At 36.1% G+C, this 13,163-nt stretch overlaps 1 protein-coding gene across 1 annotated transcript in view; it reads right to left on the reverse strand.

Moving 5' to 3' along the window:
• LOC120630899 (probable G-protein coupled receptor 158) overlaps positions 1 to 13,163 on the reverse strand; it is a 214,742-nt gene that overhangs the window by 15,197 nt on the left and 186,382 nt on the right. The window contains exons 5-7 of the mRNA XM_039900241.1: positions 13,003 to 13,146; positions 11,071 to 11,271; positions 9,349 to 9,527 (exon numbers count right to left, since the gene is read on the reverse strand). Coding sequence (XP_039756175.1) covers positions 9,349 to 9,527; positions 11,071 to 11,271; positions 13,003 to 13,146 — 524 coding nt within the window. The remainder of the gene's footprint in view (positions 1 to 9,348; positions 9,528 to 11,070; positions 11,272 to 13,002; positions 13,147 to 13,163) is intronic.

The following is a 13,163-nucleotide window of genomic DNA, read 5'->3' on the forward strand; positions in this document are numbered from 1 at the left end:
TACAGTAGGTATCACAAATAACATTGTTTAAATCATAAACCTACAGAACGTTAATTGTATTACTAGCGGATGGACGAAACTACATCTGCGTGGAACATCTAATATTCTATGAGATATCTATAAATCACGAGATTAATATTTTTTTCGGTGGTGCCAATGCCCGTCACCAGAAAAAATCTATGAAAGAATTCGTAGATTCGTTCGGCTCTCCTACCGTCGATGCCGAAATTAGTATATGCCTTTCACATCAGTCTTATAGCGACTGTAGCGTCATCTAGTAGAAAACGTTGCAGTTTCGATCTACTTTTTCAAAGGTCCATATTACAATGAGACACGTTTGAAACAAGAGATGACACATTGCTTTTTTAATTTTTTTTTATTAGTGTTTTTACCCACACTTGGAGGAATTATCAATTTTTATAAATTTACAATGCATATAAATTTCGGCATCGACGGTAGGAGAGCCGTAGCTTAATTGAAGAAAGCGCTCAGGCCGCGATTGCCAGAGTGTCGCAGGTTCAAATCCTGTCGGTTCCGAAAATTTTTATATGCATTTTAAATTTATAAAAAAATATTTTCTGGTTAAATCTTAAACAATATTAGAAAGAATTACTATAATAATTGAAGAAACGCGCAGCACTGTAAATAACCGACACTTGACTAATTGGACAACTTCGTCGGACCGCTGCAAGCAGTGGCGTGCATATAGGGTATGCTACCGATGATATAAAATGAATAAAATCTCCAGTCCGAGTTATTAAAAATGTAAGGATAGGCATTGTAAGAGTTATAAAAAGCCTACCCTTAAGTTTTTGTAACTCGTACTGGAGATTTTCTTTATTTTATATCATCTGGATACCCTGTGCATACTCTCTATGCACGCCACTGGCTGCAAGTATAATTCCGTGTCTAAAGTGGGGAATCAAACAGGCCTGCTTTTGGTCCAAATCGGTCGATCGGTTCAAAATCAAGAGCTATTAGCAAATTAGAGACTAACAAAGGCCGGATCTATTTAAGTCGCCGCACGCTCTTACACAAGGCTATTGAAATCTATGCCAATTGTGGAAGTACCTACTTAGTGAGTATTGCACATCGAATTACTTGCTTTAATCTTATTGGGCGGATACGATGTAGTTTAATAGTTCTCCTGACCGACTTCCATAGAGGTCAACCTAGGAGGTCTCCTAACAGATTTTACAACTACGGCTTGATTGTAATAAGGTACGACCCGGCGTCAGTTCTTGAAAATAGCAGAGCACTGCTCTACTGGGATCGAACGATTATCAAAAGCTAAATAAACTAAAACATAACTAATTAAATGTTAATTGTTATTATATAGCTTCAACGAAATTAATTGTAATTAATCAAATTCTGAATGTTATTTATTATTTTTAAGTTATGATTTGCATGCCTTTAAATGGGCTAAACATTGTTCTGTATAAATTTTTGTAACATCTATAATTTGACATGTTTTTTGCAAATAAATGATTATGATAAAATTTTACTAAATGATCACTGACAGGTATATTACATCTAATAGACCTTATATAGAGCGATCGATCAGTGCGCCGTGCAATAACTGTTGACATTACAATTCCACATGATGATAATCGGGTAAAAGCTGAAAAGGAAAAAGTATGTAAATACTTGGACCTTGCTCACGAGATTACCGCCATGTGGAGTGTTGAGTCGACCGTTATTGTTCCGATCGTCGTTTCAGTCAATGGTCTTCTCGTGAAAAGCTTCGACCAACATCTTAAGAAGCTTTCGCTTGGTTGTTGGATCAAGGGTCGGATACAGAAGGCAGTAGTCCTTGAAACGGCGCTTATTGTGAAGAGGTTCCACACACTGGAGACCAGAAAGCCGGCTGCTTGGGCATTGGGCAAGTGGAGGTGTTTTTTTTTACTAAGCATTGTTAAGAATTAAAAAAAAATTGAAATCAATCAATAATAGATAATAATAATAATGGAAATGGTATAGTGTACAAGTGTGTGCGTAGACACATAAATCCGGGTGACAAATCTAGGCCTTCGCGATATTCAGTCGACTATAATAACCAATAGAAAACCTCCCTGGCAAAAGTGAGCGCTGTGAATTTCAGTAGGAGGTCACTGTTTCGAGTCCCAGCGGGGCAGTTTGGGAATTTATAATTTCTGGTCTGGTCTGGTGGGAGGCTTTGGCCGTGTCTAGTTACCGCCCTACCGACAAAGTCGTGCCGCTAAGCGATTTAGTGTTCTGTGCGATGCCGTGTAGAAACCGATTAGGGGTATGACTACCAAACTTACTTACAGGTAAGCCCGCTTCCATCTTAGGCTGAATCAAAACTTACCAGTGAGATTGCAGTCAAAGGCTAACTTGTAGCGGAATAAAAAAAGACAAACGATGCGAACAGAAAGGAGTCAACCCAAATTTTTGAGTTATTGACATTTAGGTCAGTATTGCTAACGGTGCCACCGAAATTGTCTGCTTGTAATTTTCTTGACTGTCGTGATGTAATTTGAAAGTTGGACGAAGTCAATTCCATATTTCAGCCATTAATAGTACTGTAACCAATACTACGTGACGGGGCAAAAGGAGCGAGGCGGAATTATAAGACACTTGTGAAGAACAAAGTTGTATTTAGAATTCACTTAGAATTACTTGACAGTCTAGAACAGTGTCCCTGGCTAAAGTCCCACGCAGTGGAAGCAAAAGCTGGAAGCACGTCCTGTAGGTTTCACCAGCAAGGTCCACTACTACAACTACAGCGTCCGGCAAGTGTCTTCGAGAGGAAAGCGTTTGCTGAAGCACTGCAGGCAGGTACCGCTAATGATTGATAATGGCGGAGTGATTAACAATGGTTGGCCGTGGCACCGTCTTGTACTAGTGGGAAAAAATCTCTTTAGCGCGATTTACATTTCACGCAACTACAACTAACGCCATCTAGTGTTAGCGGGTCAGTATTGCGTTTTATTGTACCTATACAGTACCTATTTTCAAGTATTCAACACGCGTGTTTTTATATTTTAATCAACAGCCCGATTACTAAGTTTCATAGTTAAAACTTGAAAAAGGTTAGACCGTCAGTTACCTAAACACTTTTCCACTTTAAGGGAATCACTATTTCTATCCCTGTTTAACCCCCTAGAGGGCTAAGCTGGAAAACTCTATTTTAAAAAGTTATAGAGCCTGTAGCTGTTTTCAAAGTTGAGTTATCAATAGGAATAAATAGAGAAGAGAAGAATAGATGGGAGATAAAACTTTGTAAATTAAAATATTAAAATACATGTTAAAAAAAATTGAATAATTAAAAAGAAGAAGTTTATTAGTAAGAACGGAAAAAACCACTTGAATTAAAAAAAAAGTATTTCTTTTGATTTCATAGCCCAATTTATTTATTAATTCATGAACAAGAACAGCTGAAATTTAAAGAGACTTCTTCCAGAAGCCCCGGAGACGAGTAAACGAAGTTATAGCACAGGCGGGCGATGCGACGGTTGTTTGCTGTATATAGTTGTGAAAGACATTACGTATGGGAAACTTTTACAAAGTTGTATTTGAACGAAGTCTTAGGAAACCGTTAGTATAGATTCCAGCAATATAATTCTTCTTGTCTCCATTAAATCGAGTAAAAAAGGTGGTAGCCGCACACAATTGCCACATCCACCTGAATGAGCGACCGCAGATAAATTGCGAAAGGTTTTGATTGCCTTCCACTTTATAGGGCCCATTGTCCCTCGGAAAATGGGCCGCTTGTTAGAGCAAGTCCATTACCGTCTGGGGAATGTTCACATCAATGGAACTCCGATTTTTAGGGTTCTATAGCTAAAGAAAACCCCAGATTCTTATTATAAATTACTAAAGCAGTTAGATGAAGCCTTTTTTAAGATTAGTAGTCCTCGGTGCGCACGGCGACCTCCACTGGCGTAAGGCGGTGGGCACTGTGAGCTGTGTGTTTTTTTAGTGGATGGTCCCCGGTTCAATTTCTGGCCGGGCAATTTCTGAATTTATTATGGCCTAGTCTAAGCTTTGGCCGTAGCTAGTAACCATCCGACAAAGGTGTGCCGCCAAGCTATTTAGCGACCAAGACCGTGGTTTCGATTCCCACAACTGGAAAATGTTTGTGTGATTAACATGAATGTTTTAAAGTGTCTGGATGTTTATAAATTATAATCTTATAATATTATATTATAAGCATTTATGTATGATTTCTTGAATATAGTTCAACGGGTACATACCACGATAATATTTTGGATTTGTTGATATTTCGACCCAGTTGCGTGAATCGTAGTCACGACAGGACTGACCACGATCCATGTAACTAGGTCGAAATATCGACAAATCTAAAATGTTATCGTGGTATGTACCCGTTGAACTATATTTAAGAAATGTTGATTAAGCACGAAAATCTTGGTTTAAAATCTTTATGTATAATATTCATAAAAATATTCATCACTTATCTTAGTACCCATAACACAAGCATTACTTTGGGGCTAGATGCCAATGTGTGTATTGTAGTAGTATATTTATTTTTATATATTTACGATGTCGCGTATAAACCGATTAAGGATATGGGATTCATATAACTGATATACCCCTGACAGGTTAATAAGAAGGCCTTAGGCTGGGTAGTCCACCACGACAAAGATCCTAGTTTAGCCAAGTGCGGTGGTAGACTTCATACGCCCTTGGGAACATAATGGAGAACTAACCGGCATTCAGGTTTCCTCACGATGTTTTCCTTATTTAAAGCAAATTATATTTAATTCCTTGCATTAAAAACGCACACAACTGCGAAAAGTTAAAGGTAATTGCCGGAAATCGAAAGCCGAAGTCTTACCTACAGGCTATCGCTTCAATTAATTGGATACAGAAACAAAGTTACAGCAGCCTGACCAATGGTATTAAGAAGCTAATACTACGTACATAAAATACGGATACAGAAATTAATCAGTCTGTACGTTACAGCTACAAGGTTATTCTAAATTGATTCATTTAATTTCATGGTGCACACACGGGCTATAGGAGGGCCACACCCAGAGCCTGGTTTGTTGGGCCGGTATAGTTTAGGTTTTAAGTTGTCTAACATAGGATAGTGGTTTTGTATTGTTACTAACATTATATTTATTTATTTTAATATTTGTTTCGTGTTTAATTATTAGTATTTTATTAATTTTAATTATTTTTATTATTATTATTATTATTGATAATTTAATTTGTGCTTCATTTTATGTTATTTTTAAAAACTGTTAAGTGCACACTATATGGGCTATGCCTGAAATAAAATTTTATTATTATTATTATTAATTAAAATATTCTACCGTACTTTATTATGTGCGATCCATTTGCTGCGGTCGGGTTGGATACCAAAGGAATTGATTGCCTTTATTTTATGTGATCAAATGGCCCTTGACAAATTAGCTGCCTTTTGGGGTGATTCGTCGTTAGATCGAAGTTTCCCAATCTGGTTGCCATAGAAAGGGCCGCAAGAAGTCCTCTGTACTTCAAAAAATTCAACAAAATTATCTGTGCAGGGGGGTCGCAGCTACGTTTGGAGCTAGTCCCATACTTTGAAAAATTTGTGGAGATCAATAAAATCAGCCATCGCACTTTAAGAGAAGTTAGAAGAAATGGCTTTTACTTCTAAATCGCCTTAATTTCTATAAAGATCGAGCTTAACGGTGTGATTATCATCATATCAACCCATCACCGGCCCACTACAGGGCACGGGTCTCCTTCCACAATGAGAGGGGTAAGGCTGTAGTTCACCACGCTGACCCAGTGCGGATTGGTGGACTCCACACACCCTTGAGAACATTATGAAGAAATCTCAGCCACGCGGGTTACCTCACTATGTTTTCCTTCACCGCAAGTGATATATGATTTGTTTATAAAACGCACATAACTTAGAAAAGTTAGAGATGTCGCTGGGATTCGAACTGGGCTCCCCGAAAGTGAAGTCGAAGTATGAGCTGAGCTGCCGTACCGCTGTTAACCGTGAATAATTCAATAATTGAAATAAAACTGGATAGAGTTGAGATAATAGTTAAGAATAGAGATTCATCTCAATTCCCAGTATATATATTAGCTACGTCATTGCCGTCGAGCTCCATTAGTGTCGATTGCAGAATCGCTCCTCGCTGAATAACTAAGTGCACAGAAATGGGCTGGAGACCAAGCGGTAATTAATTCATGACCAATCTCTTAACCTAATTACAGTGGGATGGATCGCTAAATATTTCATTACGCATTTCGTTAATAGCGTAATAAGAAGGTGAATTATATTCTAAGGTAATATAACAGGATGTTCAAGATTATATTATTCTAAGTGAGTATAAGATGTTCTACAATCATTCTGAAAATTAAGTTAACAGTCGGTTTTCGGTATAAAGAATTAACGATATTTATTTCTCAATAAGAACACAGATAAATTATTGTTCAACAGCACTCCCTCACACAGTATGCTTTTCTTTCCATAATTGGTTTAAAATTTAATAATGGCGAATAATTTTTTAATAATGACATTAAAATTGAATTAATTATACATATAATGATTCCTAGACTAAATTCAATAAATTTGACAAAAAATATTGTTTATTGTGGTAGAATTTAATGTAAACCATTGCATGCCATTGCGTGGCTGATTGTAAATTGCACAATTTACATTAAACTACACCTTGTTTACTTTACAATCTGGCAAATAAGATATTATTTGCGTATTTTTTTGTTTGAAATCGTAATTGTGAGAGTATATTATCTGTGCTTATTTTTATTATTTAGGTGCAGGTTTTAAATGAAATACTAAGAATTTTCGTCTCTGTATACAATATTCTCTCTCTCTATATATATATATATATATATATAATTATATACAATACATATTTCTGAATATTTTTGACAACTTAGTACTCATAACACTAGCTACGTTTACTTTGGGGCTAGATGGCGATGTGTGCACTGTCGTAGTATATTTGTTTATTCATAACTTAGAGATTGCAGTCAAGGGCTGTCTTGTAATGGAATGAAAAATATTATGAATTGTATTGCTTTCTTCTTACTTCTAAAAAACAAAAAAATAAGGATTTTTGGGAAGATTCTTGAAACACGTCGAATCTTCCCAAAAAACCCCAAACCATTTTATATAAAACAAAACATCCCATTACTGATAACTTTTTATAGTTCGAAGTATCATTATATTGTTCAAGTGGATAGTTCGGTCTGTCTTTCCGTTTTTTTGTCTGTTTCTAGGTCACAGCGTTTTTGTTCAGAGATTATTAAAGCTCAAATACTGAAATTAGCACAGTTACATTTAACTTTTATCGCCACAAAAATGTGCACAAATCTTGTGAAAAATTTGTTAATTCGAACATTAAAAGTGAAAGTCAACCCTTAAGGCAAACCCCAGTTTAACCCCATACAATTTGTCCTCGTCGAAACAGTATTTTTTAATTCGTAAGACTTTTCTTTTAAATTTTTTTAGTATTTACTTTCTTAATTTTCTTTTTTTATACTTCTACCAAAAGATATGCGAATGCATAAGTGGGCGTTTTCGTTAGTCCAATGATGTGCTACAGGTAAAACCGAATCAATCGGAAACGATTGTGGAATTGCAAATGACTTTGAAATGGAATCCCGATGACCCGGATGTGGCGTTCATACCGGAAATTGCTATAAACTGTGAGTCGGGAGACGGAACGCATCTGAGTTGATTGGCGATCGGCTCTCCTATTCAGTAACTTTTTTTAATAATTTCTCTGGCGCACTAGTGAGTGCTGTGGTCCTGCGAGAGAGGGAGGGAGGTCTCGGGTATCGTTTTCCAGTGGGTCATTTTAATCTATAAATTCTGAATTCTCTTTGCATTGGAATAGCAGCCATTTGTTAGCTTAATTGTTTCAAAAAGTTATATTAAACATCACCCTGCGCTCCTAAGGAGTATTGCGACGGGTGAGCGAAGCAAAATGTGAGATGGTGTTAAAAAAAATACCCGGCTAAGTTTCTTCTGAGACCAGGACGCGTTTGGAATCAAAAGTCGGCAAAACGTTATTACCATCCCCTTACAATTATGTAAACGTATATTTCTGAACGCTTCATAAATGCCTTTGATAGGTCTACATGAATAACAAAATTTTAAATTTGAATCTGAACACGGTAATTAGTAGAATTCATTTTATACAGGAAAAAATTACGTATCAGAAATTGTACGCGGATGAAACTGCTAGGAATCGCTAGTTTTTATTCAGTGCTTAAAATTTTCAAGTAAAATGGCTGAAACTTACGAATAGATCGACAGGAAAAGTTTTAAATCGCTACGCTTTTGACATTTGGCTACTGAACCATACAATTGCATGCTCTATATCGGTTAAGCTGGTTTATCTTAATTAAGGGCAGTTTTCAAACGGCATACCTTGAAGAAAACTAGTTTTCAACTGCGACACAACCACTTTTAGTAATTTTTTAGTTTATTTTTCGGATGGACCCTAGCGATATAAGTAATTAAAATATCACTTGCGGTTGCAATTAACGGGAAATGAAAACATCGTGAAGACACCTGCATGCCTTAGAGTTCTACATAATGTTATGAAAGTTGTGTGGAGTCCACCGCACTGGACCAACTGGTGGCCAGTACGGCCTTAACCCCTTCTCATTGTGGGAGGAGACACGAGCTCTGTAGTGGGCCGGTAAAAGGTTGATGTGAAGAAGTGCTGAACGTTTGGTTTAGATAAAATTTCGGATGTAAATCGTGTCGCTGCAAGATCGCTTCATGTTAGATTTTATAACAATATAGTATTTGTAAGACAACATATACACTTTTTGTTTACATAGTCTATATAAACAAAAAGTGGATATAGAATTAAAAAAGTTTCATCTGCATATCGTCTGCGAAAGGTACAGAAGTTATTTGTGGTATTGAGTATACGCTTGTATAATATGATTCCTAAGGTAATTTTGGACCTACCAATGCATAAGTTAAAAGAATTTGTTAAAACACATTTATTACAGTGAGGTTATTATACAATTGATGAATTTCTTAATGACAAGGTTGCTTGGAATCATCCGGCTCAGCTTTCATCTCTCACAAGATAGTAAAATGGATGTTAAAATGAAAAATATAAACAGTTGATATTGGAAAAAATCAACTGCTGAGTTTCTTGCCGACTCTTCTCGGTAGAATCTGCCTTCCGAACCGGTGGTAGAGTCACTACAAACAGACAGACTTTACGTTTCGAAAGTGCTTATATGAAATAAATTAATTTTCAGAATTTTTGTATTTGAGAACGTTACGTTGTACCTTTTGCAGTTGGCTACGATTGATTGAGCTGCCGTCGCCCCGTGTGAGATAGTCAAATTTAATTTATATAAGTTACGTACCTCCATGTCTTCAGCATCAAAGCACCGTATGTCAAACAAAAGCCAACCTCCCGCAGCCAGACGCGTGCAGTGCAAGTGAATACAGTAGGTCTGCCGTACATCACGAGGGTGGTGGAGTAGATCAGCAGGGCTCCTAGCACGATGACCCTAAGGAGAGCTGGACTTGCAGCTCTCACTACCTGTATTCACAAAGTATACCACAATTCAGACTTAATCCGATTTCCTCTAATATTTTTCTATGCAAAGATTTTGTTTTAAAAAAAAAAAGCAGCCCGTTAAGACGACGTCATAGAGAGAACTTATAATTAAATTTACTTTTATTTTTTCCATTTTTCCTATAATTGGAAAACCAACAGTTGTAATTACTACATAGTTCAAAAATTGGTTGACTTAAAAGTAATAACAGTTTTTCCACAGATAAGATTCGTGGTAGAACCTAGAAAAAATGCAGCAAGGTATACCCAAAAATAAGTATGCACCAGTTTATTTTAGGTTTTAGGTTGCGACGTACACTATTCATATTACCATAAAATAAATTAATTTCGGAGTCATTATAGAGAGAATTATGAAAGCGAGAAACACGGATTACAAAATTATTAAATCAGTTCTTAGTTTTAGTTAAAGGTATGTGCAGAGTCTATTTTTATACCGAGGTAATCGTGAGGGTACAACAAAGTCTAACTTAGTAAGTAATAACGGAGTTGTGATAAATCTAATAAAAAATATTTTTGTTATTTTATTTATAATAATAATTACATAATATAAATATAAAAGAAGTAAATATGTTAGTGTAGAGTGTGCATGATGTCATAAGAGAGCGTCAGCCGTTTGCCGTGGCGGCTAATGATATGGTTTTACCTCCAAAGTTGATAGATTTCACATTTAGAGTGAATATGCATCTTCTAGGCAAGCATGCAAGACCTCATTATTGCTTTCTAACAGGCATGATTGTCGTCAAACGCTGGTCTATCTTTAATAAAAAACATCCAAACAAGCCTCTACTCGCCATTTTTTCATGCATGTTTTATTTTTAAATAATCTTAGTGTAAAGATAGTTTTGAAAATTATATACATTCAAAAAGGATATTTCTTTTTATTTTCTTAAAAACATTTATTCTCCATCTATTTTTAAAACATATTTGACAATAGAAAGTTATTAAGTTACTGTTTACATTATTACATTATAAGAGTTAGGACAAAAAGACTTTAGATATTAAACGCTACGGCCATGTTTCTTTATTTTAGTAACTTTGTTAGTGTTGTTTTTGTCGTAAATTTTCTGGTGATGTATGAACCAAACTGCGTCTGGACACAATAAGGAAAATATAAACAACACAGTGGAACCAATATCAATTTGTTTGTTTTTCCTTGTGAAATAATTTAACATTTCATTTTGCCACAATGTTCGTGCACATAGAGGTAGGAAGCGGTGAAACGTTTTGCATTACACGTATGCCATGTTCGGTTCGTTTTAAAAGTTGGGAACTTTAAGAAGTTGATGCTGTGGGTGTGAGAGAATCAGTGGGTATGGGAGTGGCTGTGGGTGAGGCTGTGGGTGTAGTTTTGGGGGTTGCTGTTGAAGTGAACTGTCACTTTAACAGCAAAACCCAAAAGTAACACCCTGGGTTTGGCAGTGTGTGTGGCAGTGTGGCAGTGGGTGTGGCAGACTGTAGGATTATCTTTTTGGTTTTAAATAAAGAATTAGCACTGTTCCAGACTTACCCGGACATGTCCATACTTGATTGTGAAATACACTATGAATGGAAGGCAGGATATGACGAAGCAGGCCAACGCAAAGATGGTCGTCCTCACAACCCAGTTCAAAGCGGCTACGCATGGAGACCCGTCTACGCAGGCTTCGCAACCTTCCGCACAGGGCAGGCATTCGAACGCTGTGATTTTTGAGTACAGGTTCATTTGGTTCTGGTGGAGGAAACACATACATTACATTAAGAATACATGGCCTGGGCTCATTATCCGTAGTAGAAATTTAGAAATTTAAACTTTTCTGTTTGTACTCGGCCTGAGTAAGGACGTTATATCATCGGTGGTAGTTCTGGTGAGAAACCAAAGTCAAAGTCCGATTTAAATATTTCTTTATTAATAGGCACATAGATGGCACTTTTGATGCGTTCATTGCCAGTACGAGTGTGATAATAATCACAAAGCCTTATCAATGGTCGGTAGAGAGGTTTATCCGTTAATATTTTAACAAGAATCCTAGGAAATTTAAGTTCATGATCGAGTATGAAAACGTAACTTGTAGGTAACCTACAAACCTAATAACAACAAAAAACAAAGTAATTTCGAGAATTGTCATACATCAAAATGTTTCAGGATCATTCCCTTTGCTTACCATTCTCATGTGAAGAATGTTCTATACTTCAGATAAGGGACATGAAAAAGGGTGTATGTCGTGACTGTGTAAATTTGCTCTGAGAGCATAGCGAAGCAACTTCACAGTGAAACAAGAGGCCAAACTTGATAATGAGTCATTTCGGCTATCCATTTGGACTACGATTAAGCCGCGCTTGCAAGTGTTTTCTAGAAGTTAGAAGTTACACTAAAGAGCTGATGAAAGTCTTCACAGAGTCAACAGGTTTTCTTATTCCAAATCCTTGAACCCCAGCACGTAAATTCATCAGCCATTTGTCCAACTTCAGGATCTCAAACTTAAAATTTTAAGTTTATTAATTAAAATATTATTTTAAAGTTACTTACGCGATAAGCTATCGTCAAAGTTAACTGCTCTTTGATCCGCCAGTTAATATTTTCTTATTTTAAGTTTGAGCCAAAGGAAAACTTTAAACAATTTACTCATAAGTGAAAACTTTTGGAATTCCGTAATATAACTTTGTATATCAATGAAATATTAAAAAGCAATTTAAAGTTAAAATTATTTTAGAGTTTAGTACAGTATGTCACAGTTTTTTTGGTAGGTTCCAGTTGAATATTTTGGTGTGTGGTAGACTTTAGTTTTCGTTCTGAAAGGACTAACGTTACATACTTCCAGTATTTACTTTTATATATTATATTATGTATGTTATACATACTATGTATATTACATATAATTATTTATATATATTACGTATAATTTAAATAAATTATATATGTATTTGTATCTTTACATTTTGGTATTTATGTATATATTAAAACACTCTTGGCACTATCCCGTTCTCTTTCTGTAAGTCCTTTCAACACAGGTTGCCTGTAAGAGATTGCTTGGCAATAAGGCTACCTTTGTATGTCTACATTGTTTACTGTATACTCATTAATGTTTCTTTTCCTGTATATGATACGTGCAATAAAATGTTTCATCTTCTTCTTAAGGTAATGTACTGAATGTAATAATCTCATGCGTTAAGAGTAAATTTTACATCTCTTGTCCGTTCTCGCTCATGTTGTCCTAATTCTATGGTAGCCTGGCAGATATCGCTACTAAGCGATAAAACCGCCTTTTGTATATATCCGTCTATGTATTTCTATTCTTCTTTTATTTCCCTAACTTCATAGTGGTGTACAAATAAAAAGTTAAATAATAAATAAGAGTACTTCATAAGGGTAGGTTGATGATAGTTATCTTATCGTTTAAATTTTAGATTTAAATTTAAATATTCTTGTTATGATAATATTTTTTCTGTCCTGAAAACTTACTGAGAGGTGTTTTTCATACTCCTCCTCGATGTCGCTTCCGTTGTAAAACCTGTTCTCCGCAGTGGTGTTTGGGAAGTAGAACCCGCGGCGACATACGCAGCGGTAAGAGCCCCGTCGGAACCCCAAGCCTGGGACCGGCACACACTGTAAAGAAAAGCATG

This window comes from Pararge aegeria, chromosome 2 (assembly GCF_905163445.1).
Source record: "Pararge aegeria chromosome 2, ilParAegt1.1, whole genome shotgun sequence".
In the NCBI taxonomy this organism is placed as follows: domain Eukaryota; kingdom Metazoa; phylum Arthropoda; class Insecta; order Lepidoptera; family Nymphalidae; genus Pararge; species Pararge aegeria.